At 45.2% G+C, this 23,082-nt stretch overlaps 1 protein-coding gene across 6 annotated transcripts in view; it reads left to right on the forward strand.

The window, feature by feature from the left end:
- The first annotated feature begins 1,973 nt into the window (after positions 1 to 1,973).
- LRP1 (LDL receptor related protein 1) overlaps positions 1,974 to 23,082 on the forward strand; it is a 518,071-nt gene continuing 496,962 nt past the window's right edge. For 5 of the 6 annotated variants that reach the window (XM_060252262.1, XM_060252264.1, XM_060252265.1 and 2 more), the window contains exon 1: positions 1,980 to 2,784. In XM_060252262.1, coding sequence (XP_060108245.1) covers positions 2,688 to 2,784 — 97 coding nt within the window. In that variant the 5' untranslated portion in view covers positions 1,980 to 2,687. Of the gene's footprint in view, positions 2,785 to 23,082 lie in introns of all 6 variants that reach the window. The other variant, XM_060252267.1, reaches the window with a different exon arrangement.

The following is a 23,082-nucleotide window of genomic DNA, read 5'->3' on the forward strand; positions in this document are numbered from 1 at the left end:
TAACTTTATTTATTTTATTTATTTATTCCGGGATTTATATCCCGCCCTTCCCACGAGTGGCTCAGGGCGGCCAGTGGCTTGGAGAATGCATTTAAAGTTAAAATTTCTTTCTTTCTTTCTTTCTTTCTTTCTTTCTTTCTTTCTTTCTTTCTTTCTTTCTTTCTTTCTTTCTTTCTTTCTTTCTTTCTTTTCTTATCTTCCTTCCTTCCTTCCTTCCTTCCTTCCAACATCTGATGTTCATGTCTTGTGGCTCTCAAATCTCTGATGTTTATTCTACGTGGTTCTGATGTTAAGCAAGTTTGACCACCCTTGCCCTGTAATGACAGATTTTCTGATAGAATCATGGGTAGGGCTGCTAACCTCCAGGCTACAGAGATCAGTTCCCCTGGGGAAAACAGTGGTTTTGGAGGATACATTTTATGGAAGGGGTCTCCAACCTTTTTGAGCCTGTGGGCGCTATTGAAATTAACATAGCACGGTGTGGGCAGCTACAAAACGGCTACCACAAAAGGTAGAGCCAATCTCAGAATAGCTGCTTTAGGAGATGGAACCAGCCACAAAAGGTCAGGGATCAAGATTATCTATAACTCCAACAGTAACTTCAACATTTCAGGCCAGGGTGCTTTTTAATTTACACAGCCAATCAGAAGCTCTGCTGGGTAAAAGCCCCATCTAGACGCAGCCACTTTCTTAAAGCACCCGGAGAGCATCAAGAAAGATGTCATGTTGGCGACCATTGCCCTATATGGCTTTATACTACCCAGGTCCTTCCCCAAGCTCTACCCCGCAAATCTCAGAATTTCCCAACCCAGAGTTGGCAACCCTAATTTATGGATCATTAAAAATAACCAATAAATCCTCACCAAGCAGTGATTAAAATGTATCCTGCATGAAGCTCGGACACCATAACTCGCCCCCCCAATGGGCAGTTATTTTGCTTATTGTCCATGATGTCCATCAGACTTGGATGGCATTTGTTTACCGAGCAACCTTTTTATTGTTGTCTCAGGAGCGGCCGACTTGTAACGGGGAGGGGGGGGCGGAAATCAAGCCTTCTCTTCCACCGAACCTTCCCTTCCGATGACATTTCCAAATATCTGGCGCGGCTCTTCTGCATTCCGTGGCGATGCATTCAAAGCAAGGGAAGCACGCACGTGCATTCTTCTTGCAAGAATGCATGCCTGTACACTCCCCCTTTCCGTTCAGGAGATAGATGACCACGGGGTGGGTGGGGAGGGGGAGAGAGCACCGTGGCGTGGGTGGACGTGGAAGGGCATCGCCGTATGCTACCCGCGCCTCCGGGAGAGGTGTTCTCTTTGGAACCGTGCGAGCGCGTGCGCGCGGCAGCTACCTTTTCCCCGGGAGGAGTGGCCGCTGCTCCCACATAAGCCGACGATGAGGGTGGGGAAGGGGAGAAGGCTGGCTGCTATTCGCTGCTCTCCGAGCTTCCTTTGTGCGATTGGGGGGGGGGGGGGTGTTTGCTACTGGGCACCGCAGCATTCCGTGCAGTGGCGTTTTGCTAAAAAGAAACAAACCCAAAACAGCCTAAGCGAGTTGCAATTTCAATCAATGCCAAAGCAATTCCTATTGCAATGCCTGAAAGGGAACCGCTGGAGTTGGGGGCGGGGGGGCTGAAAGAAGTGAGATTCCACTGGATGGGAGGGGAGGGAGGGATGAGATTCACTTCCACGGCCCCTTCCCCGCAGCTTCTGGCACACTCTTCTCCCGCCTGCCCCCCCCCCCCCGGAATGATGATGAAGGATTTTTTTTTTTAAAGAAAAGCTGCCTTCCCTCCCAAATCCAGCAGCTGGAAGACGGCTCAGGAAGCGCATGCGCCCTCAGACCCGTGCCGCGTAGTCCCGGTTCGCAGCGCCCTCCCCTGCCTTTCCCTGGGAGCCTATGACGTCAGGCAGGCAGAAGGCGGCGCGAGCTCCATCAGGCGGCTGAGGCTTCTGCAGCGCCAGGCAGGGGCTGCTTTCTCTCCTGCGTCCAAACAGAGGCAGGCGTAGAAGACGCCCCCCCCGCCCTCCCTCTCTCCCCGTGCAGGCAACGCCAGCGGGGCGCAAGCGGCACTCAAGCCTGTGCATCCTCTGCACACCTAGGAGGGAAGCAAGGAGCCTGCTGCCTCTCCCGTCTCTTTCTCTCCCCCCACCTCTGGATCCAGAAGGACCCCCTTCTTCCCCCCCCCCCGTCTTTTCCTCTCTCCCCCCATGCATCATTCTCGGGAGCCTTTGATGGTCTTTGCAGTCACCTCGGCTGGCGTTTAGGCTGGTGCACCGAGGAGGAGGCGGAGGGTCCGTGGCCGATTGTGCCTCACACTCATTCCTCCCCCCTTTGCTTTCCTCACCCCGCTTTATTATTATTATTATTTCCTGCATGCAGCCTTCCTTTCTTGCGAAGAAGGGCTGAAACCCCCCCTCCTCTCTGCCCTCCCCAGCCTTTGCCGCGGCTGGGCTCTCTTGTCTCCTAGGCTGGGAGGGCGAGAGGAGGAGGGCGAGGGGCTTTTCCTTGCAATCCGTGTTCCCCCATACCTCCCTCCCTTCCGCGGATGGTGAAAGAAACTGAAGACCCTCGGAAGAAGAGAGTGAAGAAGAGGAGAGCTCAGGAGGAGAGGCGGCAGCTGTAGCTGCGAGTCCTGCAAAGACTGTCTACAGAGACCTAATTTCCCCCCCTCCCTCTGCACAAGCATGCTGGCCCACAGGGTTCAAATGATGGGGCCCTGGCTGCTGCTCCTAGGATTTTTGCACACACTAGCAGGGGTCGCCCCTATTTTTGCCCTTGAAGGTGAGTTGAAAAACCTCTTCCCCCTCTCTTCTCCTTCGCTTTACATGCCTTTTGTTTTCCTCCCGTTTCGTCTGATGAAAGAAATGCCAAATGTCCTTATTTATTAGGTTGTCTGCAGTAACCTCCCCTACTATAAACAACGAGCCGCCCTTCGGTTTCTTGCAACAAGGGTGTTATTATGGTTAGCGCTTCCCCCCCCCCCCCGAAGGGGGGGGAGAGATTGTTGCTCCTAGGAATTCTACATATGCTTTGCAGTTTTGAACAAAGCCGCAGAGCTTTTCTTATTTAAAAAAAATCATGCATTGAGGGGGGTGTATAGGAGGATGTTGCATACTTTGCATTCACTAGCTTGGGTCCCCCCCCCAATGTACACAGAATGCGACCCATTATGTGCATTTCTCTTCCAGGAAGATGTTTGTGTATGAGTGTGAATGTGTGTTAAGATTTAGGGACCGGGCTAGAGTTTGGGTTATGTGCATGGAGGGGGGGGGACGAAATGGAGAAATATTAAAATCACCATCTGCTTCTGAGAGAGCTTTGAATGAAATCTGTTCCCTGTATACTAGAATAACCGTCCCCTGCCTCTGTGCAGCTTTAAAGACACATGAATGAAAAAGAATGCTGAAAATCATCCTGTTTTCTACAAATATAAATACACACTCACTAATTATGGTTATTGTTATTTTTTAAAATCCACCTCCTGGTTTTAGTGCTCCATTCACAACTGTATGCACTTGGTCATGCCAAGCGAGGGCTCACGTGAAACTTCTCTTTCCATTTCCTTTCCGGTTTCGAGATGTAAATCGTTCTCTCGGGGGCTTCATCCCTGTCTATAGTAGTTCCTGTGTTCTAGGTTTGATCTTTAGGGACCCGGCCTTCAAATCCTACCTCAGTTACCTCTCAGCTTGTCAGGAAGCCAGAGCTGGAAACTCTCCACAAAATGGATTTGGGGATGGGGAGGGGAGGCAAATGGAAAGGCGGTCAAGTGTGAATATTTAATGGACTGTCCTGAAGGCAGAACTGGGTGCCAAAACCTGAGATGTTGAGGTTTAGCAAATGGGTGGAATCTGGACATCTGCAAAATCAGTGCTGCTTCTCCCCCCCGCCCCCAATTTTATCTTCCAAACCAAAGGACAAGCTGCAGTGCACACTTAGTGCGTGACATAGCATATCCCAGAGACAGTAAAATGTAGAGCTCTGAGGAACTGTTGTGAATTCACTTTGAAAACTGTACCTCAGAATTGAGGGTGGGTGAGCAGGAAAATGGTGGTGGGCTGTATTGGGGGAGATGCGGGCAAGTTTGAGAATAAAACATTGGGAATTGTCATTGGGGCACAGGATTGTGCTTGTTTGCTCTTCTGAAAGAGGGAACTTCAGCCTGAAGAAACATCAGGCAGGGAATCTGCCTGTCATACTTGGCAGAAGGGATTCCTGAAAATAGTGACTATATTGTTTCCCTCTGCCCTGTTCTACAGAATGATTGTGGAGATGGAGTTCACCTATTGTCACCCGCCCCTGATCATTTTCATCTTTAAATAGACAAAATTGTCACTGCCCCTCAGGGGGGTTGGGGTAACCCTAGGGATAAAGAAAGCCTTTCTTCAAACTGAGCTGGTTTACTGAAGTTTCTGGCTAAGTTGCGGTGCATGAGTCATAACTTGGGGTCTTTCAAGCTCTGGTTTTGGAAAATAGAGAGTTCCGGTCCCCCCCCCCCCTCAAATCTATGTTTTAATGGAACAAATAAGGCTTCTTGTCTGTGCACCATCTCAGTGTTCTCTGAGCTGTTTACAGGTTATGTCTAAGGTAAAGTTTGTGATTCACATTCCCTAGTGAAGCATGGTCATAATGGCTACAGTTCATAGGAAAGAAACAGTTCTGGAGCTTCTAAACCTTCTGGCTTGGATCCGACCTAAAATTTCCATTGGATGAAGGATTTCCTTCACGGACCATGTGACTTCTCTGCTTTTCCCTCCAACTGCAGTCTAGAATGCCACCCTCCAAATACCTCTGTTTAACTTGGTTTGGGGTGGAAGCTGGCTGTGGGAGGGAAATTGCTGAGAATTCTCCCGCGGACAGAACATTTTGAGCGAGATCCAACCCTCTAAATATATGATGACTGTATAGTGGATATAGGCAGTGCCTAATCATAAACTTTAGCGCATCGTGTGATTGAGCCATAACTGAATAATCATTATTGTGTAATTTCTAAAGTCAGCAGATGTATTTTCAATTCTCTTTCACTTCTCATTCTCCCCCCTTGCATAGGTCAGCATTTCCTGTTCCCAACCATCACTCTTTTCTTGCGTGAGTGGTTGAGCTACTCTGCAATTCACCAAGTCTCTTTGGACGACTTCCATCTTTTTAGAGCTTTATTTTAAACCAGAGCTCAACAGTGGCAAGGTTAGCTTTTGTGAACTACTTTTAGTTTCCCCTGAAACATACAGAGATTATAAGAGTTTTCCTGTGCACTTGCAGAGTGGCTTTCTCTCACCTCTGAGCAACCCACTCAGACCTATCTAGGATTAGCTTAGTAAATGCAGGGATGGTGTGATTCCCAGACATGCTTGAGTCTCTCTGATTTTAGAAATGGATCACTCCATCCATCACTCCTGTCTTCATATTGCCCCTTCTGCACATCTGGTTGTCTTCTACTTCCACATACCCCAAACCACCTCAAACGTACTCTTCATAGTTTGTTTTCAAACTTTGGTCTCCTTAGATATCTTTCTCATGGCTTTTTCACTGCTTGTTCAGACCTTTGTGGTTCAGTCCCACCAAGCAGCTTATTTTCACTGTCGTCATTATTCTTGGTTTCATACCTTTTGAAAAACTCCATGGATTGTTCCATAGGAGCCCTGCTAATTTATATATATTACATCCCCCTCCCCCCCCCGTTGTCTGTTGACTGCGTGCTGTGAAAGGCTGTTCTAAGTGCTACAGATCTCTTTTGTCAGTCAGTATTGTCTACTCTGACTGTCTGCAGCTCTCCAGGACTCTGGAAAGAGGTCCTTTACATCACCTACTACCTGGTCCTTTTAGTTGAAGATGCTGGGGATTGAACCTTGGGCATTCTACATGCCAAGTAGAGGCTCTTATCACTGAGCCGTAGGTTCCTTCCCTTAACTCATAAAGCTACCTTATACTGAGTCTGACCCTTGGTCCATGAAAGTCAGTATTGTCTACTTTGACTGGCAGCAGCTCTCCAAGGTCTCAGGTTTTTCTTATCACCTGCTGCTTGAGTCTTTCAACTGGAGATGGCAGGGATTGAACCTGGGACCTTATGCCTGCAAAACAAATGTTGTACTATTGAGCACTGCTCCCTCTGAGCTGAGTCAGTGTGAGCTAGCTCATAGTTTTTTAGCCTCTGGCTCACACATTTTTGTCTAAGCTCAGGAAAAATGGCCCCAGAGCAAGCTAATTTATGCTTTAGCTCACAACTTGCCAGTAGCTTACAAAGTAGAATTTTTGCTCACAAGACTCCACAGTTTAGAGGGAGTACTGCTACTGAGTCATAGCTCCATCCCTGATACTTGTCACTGACTGTGTAGATTTCCTGCTTCAGTATTTGTGCATGCAATGAAGTCGTGGTTCCCAAATAAAGTAGAACTTCCTGTGGCCAGGCACAAAATATTTCCATTTGAGTGAGTGACTGGGATTGTGTAGAGCCACAGCGGATAGCCAAACTGCAGCAGCATTTTTGCACATGGTGGAGACTGTGGAGGACTATGGCATTCCTGGGTGCAAGCAGAAAGAGGTGTGAATCTGGCTATGAGAGTCAGGCCACCACGAATGCCTGCTTTTCTTCTCCTGCTGGCTGATTTTGAGCTCTGTAAGCTAGAGATAGGCATTGCACACTGGGGTGACCTTGTCTGATACTTTGAACTTGATTTGTCTCACTCACTTCCTCAAAAGATTGGCTGTTACTGATATGGAGTATTTAAAACACAAGCAATGACTGGGAGTGCCTACAGAAAGTTTAGGTCCTTGAAGATGCTGTGTGAGCAGACTCAGTGCTAGGTATGGTAACCATCCTTATGGAGAAAGCTCAGGGCACTTTTCCCAAGTGTTAGTAGCTGTTAGAGTAGTGCAGACGTCACCATGTATTGTAGTAGTTATAATTCCGTAGGAGCTCTTAGGTTAAAAAAAAAAAGGAGTTGAAACAATTGGAGAATGCTCTGGCCCTGGCCCTGTTTGCATCAATGTGGCTTATGAAGGAAGGGTCCTCATTCAGTAGGGCCTAAAGATGCATTCACATAGTAACAATTTGTCGAGTTCCTTCTGCTGCCGTCGTGGAACACCCTCACAACACAGCCTCCCTGCACTTACCTGATACACCCACCACGACTGCCATTCCCCACCCCAGTGCCCTCAGACGGATTTTTAAAAAAGCAATTGTCATTCTGTCGTAGCAGGGGTGGCCAAACTGTGGCTTGGGAGCCACATGCGGCTCTTTCACACATATTGTGTAGCTCCTGAAGCTCCCCTCACCTGTCAGCCAGCTTGGAGAAGGCATTTGTCCCTTTAAATCAGTTCTCCAAGCCAGCCAGCGGCTTAAATAATACACTTAAAGTTAAAGTTGCTTTCTTTCCTCCTTTCCCCTTCCCCATCTTTCTTCCTTCCCTCCCTCCCTCCAACATTTATTCTGTGTGGCTCTAATGTTAAGCAAGTTTGACCTTCCCTGTGCTATAGCGCTAAGCTTAAGCAGTACATCTTAAGGTATAGTGCTGTGTCAGTCACATTTGTTCACTGCAATATTGCTGTAGCTTAAAATCTGTAATTGACTTCTTGCTGTAGTGTTAAACTCAGGCCTCAGATTCAGTGGGAGTTCACAGGAGCACAGCTCCTGAACCTTTCTGAGGGTTCCCATCTCCTCCTTCTCACCTACCTTGTCCATTGAATAGTAGGTGCAGCTGCATTACAATCCCTGGATGAGCTCCACCACCTTTTTTTCTACAAAACAACCCCTGGTTAAACTCAAAAAATGTCAGTTACAAATTTTAAAAAATCTCCTTGGTGGTATTTGGGTGGGGAAATAGCAACTGTGGAGGGTTTGGGTGAGGACAGTGGCTCTGATGTGGATGGACCTGCAAAAAAGTGCATCTTCCCATCTGTGTGGGCATACAACAGCACTCAGATTGCAGTTTTATCAGAAAGATTATACTAGAACAGGTTTGGGAAGATTGTAGCAATTTCCTGAAGGATTATACTAGAACAGGCTTGGGAAGATAATAACAAAGCAGGGAAAAGACATGGAAGCAGGATAATTAGTTGAAGACATTGTGTAGATGCTTCAAAAGAACCCCACTCCAGTTAGAAACTGGGGCAAAACCCCTGTGTGGAAGCACAGCCCGATGTGTTCGTTACCTTGTTGATGCAGGAAAGAAGGAAAGCATTTGTAGAGGAACCAAACTTGCTTGTTCTTTATCTCGTTAAAAAGCAGTTTTATTGTTGCTTTTTTGGTTGTATGTTTGCATTGTGAACAGCTCTAAGCTGTGAGTCATGTGAGCAAAAATTCTACTTCGTGAGCTACTGGCATTAAGGTTGTGAGTGAGCAATTTGGCTACGGCTTAAATTAGTTTGCTCTGGGGTCATCCTTGAGCTAAGACAAAAATGTGTGGACTGGAGGCTAAAAAACTGAAAGCTAGCTCACCCTAACTCAGCTGAGAGGGAACACTGATTGTGAATTGCATGGGGCATCTGTTTGCAACAAGTGTGAAAACAGGGGTTCATCCAGTCCAGCACTGGCCTGCTTTAGCAAGCAGCAACTGTCCAGGGTCTCTGTTAGAGGTCTTTTCCAGTTCTGATTCTTGAAATCACTTAAGAGGTACTGAACTGATTTTACATTTGCAGAGTATGTTCTCTGCCATTATGCTGTGGACTGCCCCCTACCCAAATGTGTTGAAGTTATGTTGGTGCTTTCATTGGCTTAGGTCAGGGTTTCCCAAATTTTCCCCCTTTGGCCTGGTTTTTTCCCGTGGTCCGGGCAGAGGATGCTCAGGGAGCAATACAGATACTGCATGCTGGCCAGGAGCTTTCCCTGCCTCATCTAATGTTTCCGAACATCAAAGAGAGATGGGGGAGGGCTTCTGGCCAGTGCACAGTCTCTGTAGCGCTCTCTGAGCATCCTCCACTTGAAGGATGCTCAGAGAGTGCTACAGTCAGCAGCAGTGGCATGGGAGACAGCGGCTGGAGTGCTGCACCAAAGATAAATAGAGAGTGGAAGGAGCGGGGTCAGTCGGGCTGCCTCTGGTGACCCAGCGTTGAGGCTTGCGTGGCCTGGTACCAGGTTGCAACCCTGCAAATGGGAAACGCTGGCTTAGGGAATGTAAAAAAAAAAAGAGGCAAACAGCTTTCTTCTGCTCTTCTGCCTGAACTGAAGGCTAAGCTTTTGTGTCTTGTTCTCCTGCCAGCAAATAAGTGCTCAGGGTCAATGTTCCCTCTAAGCTGCAGAGTCTTGTGAGCAAAAATTCTATTTTGTGAGCTACTGGCATTAAAGTTGTGAGCTACTGCTTAAATTAGTGTGCTCCAGGGTCATCCATCCTGAGCTAAGACATAGATGTGTGAGCTGGAGGCTAAAAATCTGTGAGCTAGCTCACAGTAACTCAGCTTAGAGGGAACACTGCTCAGGATAGATTCTACCAACTGTTGTGCAAACATCATGTCAGGGGGGCATAACATTGGACCACTGTCGCTGGGACATTGTGTTGGCGCCACCAGAGTGAAAAATAATGTTTTAGAACATATGATGGCAGAAACTTTGTGTATGGTAAAAGCAGCATTTCTTCAATTGTGTGTTCTAGAAACAATAATTTTGTTGTTGTTTTTCTTTTTTAAAAAAATAGTAATTTGAGAGTCTCAGAAATGAGCAACAGATACTAGAATCTGAGACAGATACGTGATGTACCGTGCATGCCCAGTTGCTCAAGTCAGAGAACACTTGCTTTTATCAAGCCTTGGAAATGTTTAAGCCCCCGTCCCAAGCATGTTGGCTTGCAAATTCATTCATTGTGAAAGTGTTTATTTCCAGTTAAGGATACTTAGAATTTCACTCTAAAGCCTCCTTCACATTTGCTTGTTTAGGCATACCCCTAAAGATGTTCAAAATGTGGATCCCTAAAAATATAGCAAGTAATCGCAGCAAGGTCATGCATTGTACAGGGGGCCTTGATGGATTCTGTCTCTCTGTTGAGTGTACACACACTGGCAAACCTGGGCTGGCCTCTGTGTAAGGTCTGAAATGACCCTGAAAGTGGAATGCATTTTTCTACCCTATTTTAGGATAGTTCCCCCCCCCCCCCCCAAGGGTAATTACCCTTGCCGGTTTTGTTTTATTTATTTTTCTTTTTAATTTTTTTAAAAGCCCAAGAGTCTTCAATTGCGAGTTGATTTATTTCTTGAGTTACTGCTTTAAGCTCTTGGTTTATGTATGCTCTTTAGTCTTTATTGCTACAGACACAAGAGTAGAACTTGCCTTTGAGCAGAAGCCAGTAGAGGACAAGGCTTCTGTGAAGTACTTGGTTTACTTTAAATGTGCTTCAATATTTTTTTTTCACCACCAACTGAAGTATAATCATGAACTAGCCTGGCTGCTGATTATAGCTGCTACCGCCCAAAATCTTATATAACATGGGTAAGTGATGGATTATTGTATACGTGAACTAGGCCTGTTAGTACTTGCCAGTGTTTGTGGGCATGCCTCTGGGTTGTACAAGAGGGCATGACTGGCACGTTATTGTGTAGGGACACTTCGATGCAAAATTAGTGATCAGCAGTTCTTTCCCACTAGCTGGTTGTATACAGAGTAGGAGGGACAGGGCATAAGAGGGCTCATCTGAGCTCCAAAGAGCTTCAGAACCAAGACCGAACACTGCTTTTTGTGTCCAAGGATATCCTCTTCTGGGTTTGTTATGGATCTCAATTTGCTTAGTCAATAGCCTGTCTGCGTAAACAGTACATGAGATGGTAAAATAGTTCCTGGACTGTTTGTTTCCAACTTCAGAAGGGCTATTGCATGATTGAATTCTGTCTCTCTCTCACACACACACAAAATGGTTTTGGTCTGGCTCATTTTATTGTGCCCATTGGTAATACCCTTGTTTCTTTCACGGCATTTTTATGCACATGCTTTTTTAATGTGAGCTATTAATAAGCAGTTGACACCCAAATAATGTTGGAACATGTGTAGACTTTTAATGGAAGAATTTGGTTTGAGGGAATAAAGACTCCCACGTTTGTTTCTCACATCGGTGGAATGCTGTTGAAATGGGGAAAATTTGGTGTTAATGCCTAGTTTGGGCATGTGATTCCCCCTACAACCCATCTGTGGCTTGGGGTGGTACAGTGCAGGAAATTTGAGTTATTTGTTTGAGGAGATTAAGCCTGGTAACAGGCAAAGGGTTCTTTTCAACGTTGTAAGCAACCCATGTACCTTGGGCTGAGTTTTGCCAGGACAAAAGTAAACATAAGCAGGTAGCCGAAGTGCCTAAAAGAAGAATTCTGATACAGCTTATTTTGCAGGCTATGTTGGCATGGAGGGGTTAAAGAATTGTTGTCTTATGTTTTGGGCTTTGGGTGGATTCAGAGTTCCCTGCCCTTTAGCCTTTTTGTTTTTAACTACCAAGTGACAGCTGCTTTATGGTGACCCTGAAGGGTTTTCAAGGCAAGGGACATTCAGAGGTGGTCTGCTGTTGCCTGCGTCTGCATCACAACCCTGGTATTCCTTGGAGGTCACCAATGTTCCCTCTAAGCTGCAGAGTTTTGTGAGCAAAAATTCTACTTTGTGAGCTACTGGCATTAAAGTTGTGAGCTACTGCATAAATTATTGTGCTCTGGGGTCACCCTTCCTGAGCTAAGACAAAAATGTGTGAGCTGGAGGCTAAAAATCTGTGAGCTAGCTCACACTAACTCAGCTTACAGGGAACATTGCTGGTCACCCATCCAAATACTGACCAGGGCTCACCCGGCTTAGCTTTCAAGATCCGATGAGATCATGCTGGCCTGGGCTTTATCCTTGGGTCCGTTATCCTTGGTCCATTCAAAATAAGGCCCCTCTTACAAATTAGTGATCTACTGGGGACCTGAATGGTCCAGCTAGGAACTTGGTTTTCAGACAAAGCTTTTGAAGAAAGGTTAAAGAGCTTGGGGCTCTTTAGCTTGGAGAAACAACAATGGGGGGGGTGTTGAAATGATAAAGGTTTACAAGATTATACATGGCAGAGAAAGTAGTACTTTTCTCCCTTTCTTATAGTACAGGAAGTCGTGGACATTCAATGAAATTGCTGAGCATTAGGGTTAGAACAGATATAAGGAAGTACTTCTTCACCCAAAGCATAATTAGAAGAAGAAGATGAAGAAGATATTAGATTTATATCCCGCCCTCCACTCCGAAGAGTCTCAGAGCGGCTCACAATCTCCTTTTTTCCCCTCCCCCACAACAGACACCCTGTGAGGTGGGTGGGGCTGGAGAGGGCTCTCACAGCAGCTGCCCTTTCAAGGACCTCTGCCAGAGCTATGACTGACCCAAGGCCATTCCAGCAGGTGCAAGTGGAGGAGTGGAGAATCAAACCTGGTTCTCCCAGATAAGAGTCCGCACACTTAACCACTACACCAAACTGGCTCTCCTAATTAGCACATGCAGTTCACTGCCACAGTTGGTGGTGGCAGCTAGAAGCATAGATGGCTTCAAGAGGGGGTTGGATAAACATATGGAGCAGAGGTCCATCAGTAGCTATTAGCCACAAGGTATAGATGGAACTCTCTGTCTGAGGCAATGATGCTCTGTATTCTTGGTGCTTGGGGTGCACAGTGGGAGGGCTTCTAGTGTCCTGGCCTCACTGGTGGATCTCCTAATGGCATCTGGGTTTTTTTGGCCACAGTGTGACCGAGTGTTGGACTGGATGGGCCATTGGCCTGATCCAACTTGGCTTCTCTTATGTTCTTATAACTTAATAATCCAGTTCACTATAGTGATTTATTTCATTTATGCCTTACCTTTCTTCCCAAGGCAAGTTGCATCATTCTCCTCTCCTCCATTTTATCCTGCAAGCAGCCTTGCGAAGTGGGTTAGGTAGAGAATGTGCGACTGGCCCAGGATCACATTGCAGGCTTCCACAGCAGAGATGGGAATTCGAACCTGGGTTTCCCAGATCCTGACACTCTAACCAGAGGGGAGAATGTTGAAATGTTGTCTAAATTTAGAGCAAAGATTCCTGTCAGTAGAGTAATCCACACTTGCTGTTTCATAGTTACAGATACTGAGCGCAGAATAGTAGTGCCTTATGTCAGTTCTGAATGGTTTGTGTGTGTTTATATTGGCAAAATGGGGCTTACCTTGGCAGAATGTACAGAAACAAGGCTTCATCATCACTTGCATGAAATTGCAAAGAAAGCTGGCCATTTTGTTTATTTATTTCACTTTGATCCTTACAACAGCCCCATGAGGTAGTGCCAAGTGGGCCCAGGATGGGGTTTCATTGGGCTAAAGGGCCTCATTGCAAGTTCACAGAATTGTTTAAAGTTGATATCACTGAAGGACACTGCCCTGGTTTGTTGCATACTACAGGGAGCTGAATGGCTTAAACCTTTTTGAGTGTTATCTCGAAGCACTCCAGTAATTAATCAGTAACAGTTGTTTACAGAAGCTACCCATCTTAAAATTGTTGGTGATTCTGGGAATGTCCTGCCAGTTCCGAGAGTGTGTAACTGTGTTAGAGCTAAAGGTGTTAAAGTTCTGGTGGTCTTGAAGCTCTAGAGGAAAACTTGGGACTGAGGTGTGTGTGTGTGTTTTTGTTGGAAAAATTGAGAAAGTCCTCAGAAAAAAAATTGGGGAAAAAAATTTAGTTTTGCATTCTGAATTTTCCAAGACATTCTGTGGGACTTCTCACTGCTACTTGAGGCAGGTTTATCTTCAAGTAGAACAAGTGGCCAGACTACTAGAAGGTGGATGAACATATGGAGCAGAGATCCATCAGTGACTATTAGCCACAGGGTGTAGATGAAACTCTGTCTGGGGCAAGTGATGCTCTGTATTCTTGGTGTTTGGGGGGGCAGTTGGAGGGCTTCTAGTGTCCTAGCCCCACTGGTGGACATCCTGCTGACACCAGGTTTTTTGGCCACTGTGTGACTGTGTTGGACTGGATGGGCCACTGGCATGATCTAACATCGCTTCTCTTATGTTCTTATGTTAAGGCAGAAACCGACTTCTTACTGAGCAACTGAATAGAATATTGGCCCAAATATTGGAACTATAGTCTTATTGTATTGCCCTAAAAGGCAGTTATGATGGGGATGCAGTATTTCCAGGCTGCAGTTCTGAGGAATGGTTTTTAAAATCCCCCCTGCCTCATATATACTTACTGTTTCCATGACTGAAAATGGCCTCTTTGGTCTTTCTTGTTCTTTTCTGTTTTGTCTGTTACCTCTCTCCTCCTTCTCCCTGGCTTAAAACAGCCTGATAGTGGTTCCTCTCTCTTAGCCCAGACAGGCAACTGGTGGGAGATGGGGGCGGGGAGACTTATTGTGTGTGCACGCATGCATGATTGTTGTGGTGACATCACTTGTGGACTCAGAAGCAATGACACTATGCTGTGGGGTGACTCTCTAGCATTAGCTCCAAACTCAGTGGTTTGACTATAGAGTTCTGGGCAAATGCGAGAGCATCACCTGATGTGATGATGTCACTTTCAGGTTGAAAAAGTGACGCCATCACCCTGGGGATGCTGATTATGTGCACCCCCATTTTGCCCACCATTTCCCTTCCAGCTGAAAGACAGTGGGCAGAGGTGATGGGGGTTGGGAGGTCTCTTGCCAGCTGTGGGCAGCTGGTAACCCTACCAATAGAGTTGTTGTGGAGGTAAAATGGAGGCGCAGAAAACAATTATGGAAGCTGCTTTGTGTCCACATATTGGAGAGAAAAGTGGAGAATAAACGTGTAAGAAAAGGAAAGTAAGTAACTAGATATTAATGGTGTTCATTGTGGTAGAAGTAATCTAGTAATCTACTAATGAATTGGCAATTTGCTGTCTACCTCAGCACTAGGTGCCTTGGGCAATTTGACTAATTCTACCAAACAACCTCTGTAAGTCAAAGGGCTAGAGGCTTATAATTAGTGCGTTTAATTATAAAAGCTGAACATCTAAACAAGGCCCTGGCCTATTTGGTGGTGGTTGCTCTGGGAATGGCACTGCCAGACTTCCTCAGGACTGCCATCAGTAGAATCACAGGGGGAAAGCAGTGTCTGAACAGTGTCAGACCTTCTCTGATGTTCTGTATTTTATTTGTGACAGTTATGGCATAGTGGTATGTCTAAGGTCATACTCTTTGTTGAAAAAAGTAGAACAAGGAGTTTGTAAAATACCCTGCAGTGATGTGAATGTAAATCACTTGTGGAGAATTGCCTGGGCATCCACCAGTGTGCTTGTTAGAGTCACCAGTGGTGAGCATACCTCTTGTTTTGAAGAGCACATTTAGGGTGCCTGCTCCAGCCCCAAACAGCACATACACAGGGACTTGTCTCTGATCTTCCAAGTTTATAAAATCCCTCCTGCCTCCCATATACATACTTTCTGTGATTCAAAATGGCCTCCTTGGTCTACCTTGTTCTTGTAGGGTGAGGGAAGAAGCAAGCTGTCTCATTGCTTCTTGGCAGCTTCATTAAAATGGTGGGGATGAATTCCTACTGTTATACTTGGAAGATGGGGTGGAGCTTGGCCTTGCAGTTGTACTGAGCTTGTGAGGCTTCTGAAACTCAGAGCATCTACCAGGTTTCTCCAACCTTTTTGAGCCTGTGGGCACCTTTGGAATTCTGAGCCAGGACGGTGGGCCCAATTACAAAATGGCTGCTGCAGGAGGCGAAGCCAAACAGAAAACAGCTGCCACAGAAGGCAGAGCCACAGAGGAAGCCCAAGTGCAAGGAAGAAGAAGAGTAATTTTAAAAATACACTAGGAAAGAGGTGTGATGGCAACTACAGCTGAAATAATGTCATTTTAATTTGCCCAGCCAATCAGATCTCCAGTGGCCAGTTGGAAGAACTGCTGGGCAAAAACTCCACATGGCCCCAACCACTAACTAAGAACACTTGGTGGGCACTGGGAAAGGCATTAGTGGTGCCTATGGGCACTATGTTGGGGATCTCTGATCTAGAGAGCCAGGCTTTACTTCACCCCTAAGTTAAGGGAGGGTTAATGTCAGTAATGAACACATCTTTTGGCTGCCTACCAAGGTCAGTCAAAATGTGTGGATCTCTTCATTTTTTAATATATTTATAGCCTGCTTTTCTCGCCAGTGGGGTACCAAAGTGTCTGTACAACATCATTCTCCCTTCCTCCATTCCATCCTCACAACAACCCTGTGAGGTAGGTGAAACATGACCAGGGCTTTTTTTGTAGTAGGAACCACTTTGCATATTAGGCCACATACCACTGATGTAGCCAATCCTTCTGGGGTTTACAGTGAGCCCTGTGCTAAGAGCCCTGTAAGCTCTTGGAGGATTGGCTACATCATGGAGGTGTGGTCTAATATGCAAAGGAGTTCCTGCTACAAAAAAAGCCCTGGGCATGACAGAGTGGGGATTTGAACCTGAGTTTTTCAGATCCTAGTTCAACACTAGCTACTGCATCATGCTGGCTTCCTGTGCAGAACTTGCAAAAATTTATCACAGTAGCTTTGTGCCGCCCATGTATTATGGGATGAGGGGCAAGTATCTTTTCCATTGCATCTTAAACTTTTGTCTTCTCTGTGTGTGAAGTGTTGTCAAGTCACAGCTGACTTATGGCTTTCTAAGCAACAGGCTAGCAAGAGGCTTTCTGGGCAAGTGAGAAACATATGAACATATGAAGCTGCCTTATACTGAATCAGACCCTTGGTCCATCAAAGTCAGTATTGTCTACTCAGACTGGCAGTGGCTCTCCAGAGTCTCAAGCTGAGGTTTTTCACACCTATTTTCCTGGACCCTTTTTAGTTGGAGATGCCAAGGATTGAACCTGGGACCTTCTGCTTACCAAGCAGATGCTCTACCACTAAGCCACTGTCCCTCCCTCCAGAAGTGGTTTGGCATTGCCTTCTTCTACAGTCTTCCTTGGTGGTCTTTCTTCAAAGTACCTGACCCTGCTTAGCTTCTGAGATCTGAAGATGCTGCCTTCCCTCCCCTTTAATCTTCTACTGCCCACCAATTAGGAAGTATTACTGTTGAATGCTCCTCAAATAGACACAGCAGCTTTATTTGTATAGGTTTGTTTTTATATGCATACATTTCTCATGCAGGCATATCTCAGACATACATTTAGTGAGACTTTTGTGCCTGAATTAGGGTTGCCAGGATCCAGGTAGGATCTGGAGGTCTCCCAGAATTACAGCTCATCTCCAGAGTATTGAAATTATCTCTTCTAGAGAAAATGGCAGTTTTGAAGGTCAGGCTCTATGCCTGGGGTGGCCAAACTTGCTTATTGTAAGAGCCACATAGAATAAATGTCAAATGTTTGAGAGCTGCAAAGCATGAACGTCAGATGTTTGAGGGCAGGCAGGCAGGAAAGAAAATAGATGAGAGGGAGGAGGGAAGGAGAGGTGGAAAGAAAACAACTCTAAATTTAAATGCATTTTCCAAGCTTGGAGAAGTGCTTTAAAGAGAGAAATGCCTTCAACCTGGAGTTGGCAGCCCCATGCCTCATGGCCATAATCTACCTCTTAAGTGTTATTTTTCAAGTCAAGTTTAGTTTAATACGGTCAAAGACCCATCCAAAAAGAAAGAAAATAGGTAACAAGTGGCATTAACACCCCCCCCCCCCAAAAAAAACCCCCTCAAGGTATACATTTGAACTTGGGCACAATACAAAATATTATACATAAAAATTTCAGTTTCCAGTGCTAAGTTTATTTCAGTGTTAAGTTTATTTTCTCTTTACTGTAGCCCCTTTTTAAAGAGCCAGGGGGAGAAAGGGAAAGAATTAGGATTCTGTTCTCAGGATAAGATAAGCGCTATACAACCCGTTTGTCTTCTATTGACTGTCACTGGCCATAGCTTATATTGGTAAAAGGCTGTTAAAATCTTTGGTGGCCACCAGTTTCCACCCTGAAGTTCTGAATGCTCTCCAAGATTCTTTTGGGAGGGGGCCATGTGGCCCAAGTTTAAAACTGGTGATCTGTTCATTGCAGGGTGATTGTGTGTGTGTGTGGGGGATATAATGTGAGTGCCTATAGTAAGTTAATAAGAACCTAAGAACTTAAGAGAAGCCATGTTGGATCAGGCCAATGTCCCATCCAGTCCAACGCTCTGTGTTACACAGTGGCCACACACACGCACAAACAACAAACCAAGTGCCATCAGGAGGTCCACAGGTGGGGCTAGAAGTCCTTCCACTTTGCCTCCCCCCCAAGCACCAAGAATACAGAGCATCTCTGCCCCAGACAGAGAGTTCCAACAATACATTGTGAATAATAGCCACTGATAGACCTCTGCTCCAAAGGTTCTTCCAGTCCCCTCAAAGGAGAAGGGGGAAACAAACTCAACCAAAAATAGACTGAAAATGCTACAAGGTACAGCAAATACAATAATATCAAAATAAATATTTATTATGTAGTGTATACAGTAGTAAAATTAAAAACACAGGGCCTGAATATCAGATTGCATTAGGAGTCAGAACAAGCTTTGCTAAGCTGTAATAATTTCCCATACAAAGTTGAGGAACATGTCGAATGAAGAACACAAGACCAGACATGTTTCAGCCTCAAGGACCTTCCTCGGTGGTCAATAATATATATCAAAAAAACACATCCAGAAAATAATATACATCAATTCTGAACAGGTGTTATCTCATATATTGTGTGGTTTGATGTAAGCTTCAAGAGCAGGCCATAGATCCCTTCGCATGGTAACTGCACTCACACGTAAATCTTCATTGATGTTATAATCTGGTATAAAGTTTCCAGTGTTTCTGGATATGGTGTCATCATCCACCAATTGAAATGGAAAGGCAAGTTTGACAGCAGAATGTTGGTGAATGAATGTGAATGTAAGGTAAACATAAAGCTGAGGGTATAAATGCAGCTGAAATAATTCTTCTGAATTCCTTTAGGCTTCAAGAATTCAGAATAACTTCTGCTCTGCTCTACTCTTTTCCTGCTACCAGGCCTTAAAGCATATTTATACTACAGATGTGTATATTTAATCCAATTTCACTTTAGTGGCTTTCCTCAAATACTGCTCAGTAGTTTGGTGAGGTTGCTGAGAATACTGTATTAGAGCTCTCTTTGCCCTCCTCAAACCCTCAAATTACAGTTCCTAGGATTTCCTGGGGAGAGGAAATGACTGTTAAAAGTTTTAAGTGTGTAATAGAGTGGTTATAAGAACTCTTTGGGCATTTTGTTGTTTTCTCTTCATGCTAGCTGATAATACACCCCCCCCCCTCCATTGGATCTTCTTCTAAATGAAAGCCTGCCTTCCTTCCTTTTGAATGGGCCTTTCACTGAGTGCAGAAAAGGCTTTGAGATTCCTATCCTGTCTACATTGTCCTTTCTTTAGGGAACAAAATCTGTCCAGGTTGTGTTTTGCAAAATGTCTCTGTGTTTTATAAGTTAACAGCGATCTGTTCGTAGTGTAGATGGCAGGTAAAAAGACGGTCTTCTCATGAAAAAAAGCCTCTTTCCCCCCCATCTGGATAGAAGTATATTGCCCTGAGCTGGATAGCCCAGGCTAGCCCAGCCTCATCAGAACTTGGAAGCTAAGTAGAGGTCAGCCCCTGGTTAGTCTTTGGATGGGAGACCACCAAGCCACGGTGACTATGCAGGAGCAGGCAATGGCAAACCACTTCTGAACATCTCTTCCCGTGAAAACCCTGTGGTTTGCCATAAGTTTGTTGATGACAAAAAAGAAAGAAAAAAAAGTATAATTGTGATATTCCACTAAAAGTGCAAGATCGTGCAGTCTTGTTGCATGTTAGTTAATCTGAAAGAAGTATCGTCTCCTGCTTCTGGATTTGCAGTTGCTAACCTGGATTTAAAAAAAACCCCTTGTTCTTTCTGTAAGTCTTCACAGAATACCTTTCCTTCTCCCAGTTTTTCAACTGTTTTCTTAATTTGAAAGTACAATAAATTATTAAGAGGCAATTACTTCATAGAGTTGCCAGCTCTGGGTTGGGAGATTTTGAGGGAGGAACCTGAGGAGGGCAGGGTTTGGGGAGTGGAGGGACTTCAGTGGGATGTTAGGCCATAGAACCCATCTTCCCAAGTGGCTGTTTTCTCCAGGGGAACTAATCTGTTGTCTGGAGATCAGTTCTAATCCCAGGTGTCCTCCAGCCACCCCCTGGAGGCTGGCAACCCTAACATTCTGTGATTTTGAAGCTCAATCCCTAGAAATCCACCTTTCTCCATTGCAAAGTAGCAGCTGTGGATTGACACGTGTAACATTTGGTAGTATGACAGGAGGAAACTGTGATCAAGACAATATGGGCGATTGTGAGTGCATAAGAAAGCTTCAGGTATACTGTATCTGAAGCTTATAAAGTTGGATAAAACTTGATTAGTCTTAAAGGTGCCACTGGACTCAAGCTTTGTTCTTCTACTTCAGACCAACACGGCTATCCACCTGAATCTATGTGAGTGTGTAAATTGGGGTAGGAGTATGCATGTTTGTGTGTATGTGTGTGTGAGAGAGAGAGGCAGCATGGTGCAGTAGTTAGAGTGTTGGGCTAGGATCTGAGCAGCACAGGTTTGAGCCCTGCTTTACCGTGGAAGATTTCTGGGTGATCTTGGGCTAGTCACGTACTCTCAGCCTAACCAACCTCACAGGGTTGAAATGAAGGAGAGGAGAATGATGTAAGTTACTTTGGGTCCCCACTGAGATATAAGTGAAGTAAATAAAATATGTTTGAGGGCCAGTTTGGTGTCGTGGTTGTGCGCGGACTCTTATCTGGGAGAACAGGGTTTGCTTAATTCCTCACTCCTCCACTTTCAGTTGCTGGAATGGCCTTGGGTCAGCCATAGCTTTTGCAGGAGTTGTCCTTGAAAGGGCAGCTTCTGTGAGAGCTCTCTCAGCCCTACCCACCTCACAGGGTGTCTGTTGTGGGGGAGGAAGGTAAAGGGGATTGTGAGCCGCTCTGAGATTCAGAGTGAAGGGCAGGATACAAATGCAGTATCATCTTTTCAGTTGCAAGCCACCCTCAGCCTGCTTGCAGGAAAAGGCGGGATATAAATCTAAACATTAAATTAAATATGTGTAGGGATGAACCAGTTGCTTTCAGGGCTCCTTGGAAATTCAGGAAAGGATTTCAAAGATAGTACATTGAATGTTTATTTCTATCCATCTAAGGTACAGTGGTTTGGAGCATGGTAGCTACAATTACTGTACCTCTGATTCCTTAGAAAACGTGTGTGTAAAGTGCTGTCCAGTCATAGCTAGTTTATGGTGACCCCAGTAAGGGTCTTTCAAGGCAAGCAAGAAGCAGGGATGGTTTGCCATTACCTTCCTCTTTGGAGTCATCCTTGGCGCGGTCTTCCTTTTGAGTTCTGACCCTGCCTGGTTTCTGTGATCTGACAAGGTCGGGCGATACCATGTCACTTTTCCGCCATCCTGAGGAAATATATATGTAAAAAGTTGGTTTCTGTGACCACTTTTCTGTTTCTTATCAGACTTTGCATGCTACCTTGACAAGAAAAGTGGATTATAACATTACAAATTAACATACTGCTCTTCAGGTTTTGTAAAGATTGTCGCAACCACAATTGTGAAAGATTCTAAGAGATAAGGTTATTAGCAGGACTGGGGTGCATACTCAGGAGATGTTTCTATCCCAGTCTTGAACTGATTTAACAATCTCCCCCCCCCCCCCCCAGGGCATTGTAGTTTTGTCAGTAGGAGCTATAGACAACAACAAAGAATTTTCAACACTTTGCTAATTTGAAGGTGGGGAAGCCCTATTAAACCGGTAGAAACTAACATTTATGTAATGGAGACACACTCTTGAGTGTTTACAGCAGCTGATAATGTACTCTGTGTAATCTGCCAGGGACACACACATAACTGGGTTCAAGTAGGGCTAATTCACCAAAACAGTACATGTGGTGGTATATACCTTTCTGTGAACCATTGTGCTCCAAGACTGCAAAAGTTGTCGTCCACAGAAAATTAGATGTCAAGGAGAAGGGGTTTTTAGATGCCAAGGAGAAGAAGTTTTTGCTTGGTGTTTTTTGTGAGCTTTCGACATGTTTGAGTCTGTGCATGCCAGTGCAGACAGCCTGGGCTTGAGCTTGTGTCCCTGAGTGGCCTGTCCACTGACTCAGCCATGACAGTTTCCTGAACTTTGATTGCATTACTTGCTGCCAAAAGAACAGATTGCTCAAGAAGGCACAATGAAAACCCTTTGGACTGTGATGGATCAAGGTGGGTAGCCGTGTTAGTCTGTCTGCAGCAGTAAAATTGGTGTAGAGAACCAGTTTGGTGTAGCTGTGAAGTGCATGGACTCTTATCTGGGAGCAGGGCTTTTTTTTGTAGCAGGAAGTCCTTTGCATATTAGGCTGCACACCCCTAATGTAGCCAATACTCCTGGAGTTTACAGTGGGCCTGTACTAAGAGCCCTATAAGCTCTTGGAGGATTGACTACATGACGTGTGTGTGGCCTAATATGCAAAGGAGTTCCTGCTACAAAAAAAGCCCTGTTCCCAGATAAGAATCCATGCACTTCACAGCTACACCAAACTGGTTCTCTAAGCCACTCTGAGATTCAGGGTGAAGGGCTGGGCATACATCCAGTATCCTTCTTCTTCTTTTAGAAAAGAGCAGGAGTCCAGTTGCTCCTTGAAGACTAATAACATTTGTGGTATGGTATGAGCGTTTGTGAGTCCCTGCTCACTTCTTCAGATACAACTGGGATGTGAGTCCATCTGTCCTATATATTGGAATTTGGAAAGTGGAGTGATTTCAGATGTCAAATGACATTAGCAGGGAAATGACAATAGGAGGTATGATTGGATTAGGTATAATATGCAGACAGTAGATGTGGAGAAATCTGCATTGGTAATGAGACAGGAAACCGAGGTCTTGATTCAATCCAGTTGGGTGGATTGTCTTGAGCTTCATTATCACTTGCAGTTCAGCAGTCTCTCTTTCTAATCTCCCTTGGAAATACGTCTGTAAGATAACTGCTGCTTTTAGGTTAGCAATTTGAATGTCCTGCAAGTCACACACTTCCTTTGGATTAAAAGTTGCCAAACGAAGTCCCCACCATGACCCTATTGCAATCCTACACAGCATTACTCTCCTCTTTGGACTGCTGGACTCTGCATACCATCTTATTAGGGAAGTGTCAGAC

This window comes from Heteronotia binoei, chromosome 13, assembly GCF_032191835.1.
Source record: "Heteronotia binoei isolate CCM8104 ecotype False Entrance Well chromosome 13, APGP_CSIRO_Hbin_v1, whole genome shotgun sequence".
Taxonomy (NCBI): domain Eukaryota; kingdom Metazoa; phylum Chordata; class Lepidosauria; order Squamata; family Gekkonidae; genus Heteronotia; species Heteronotia binoei.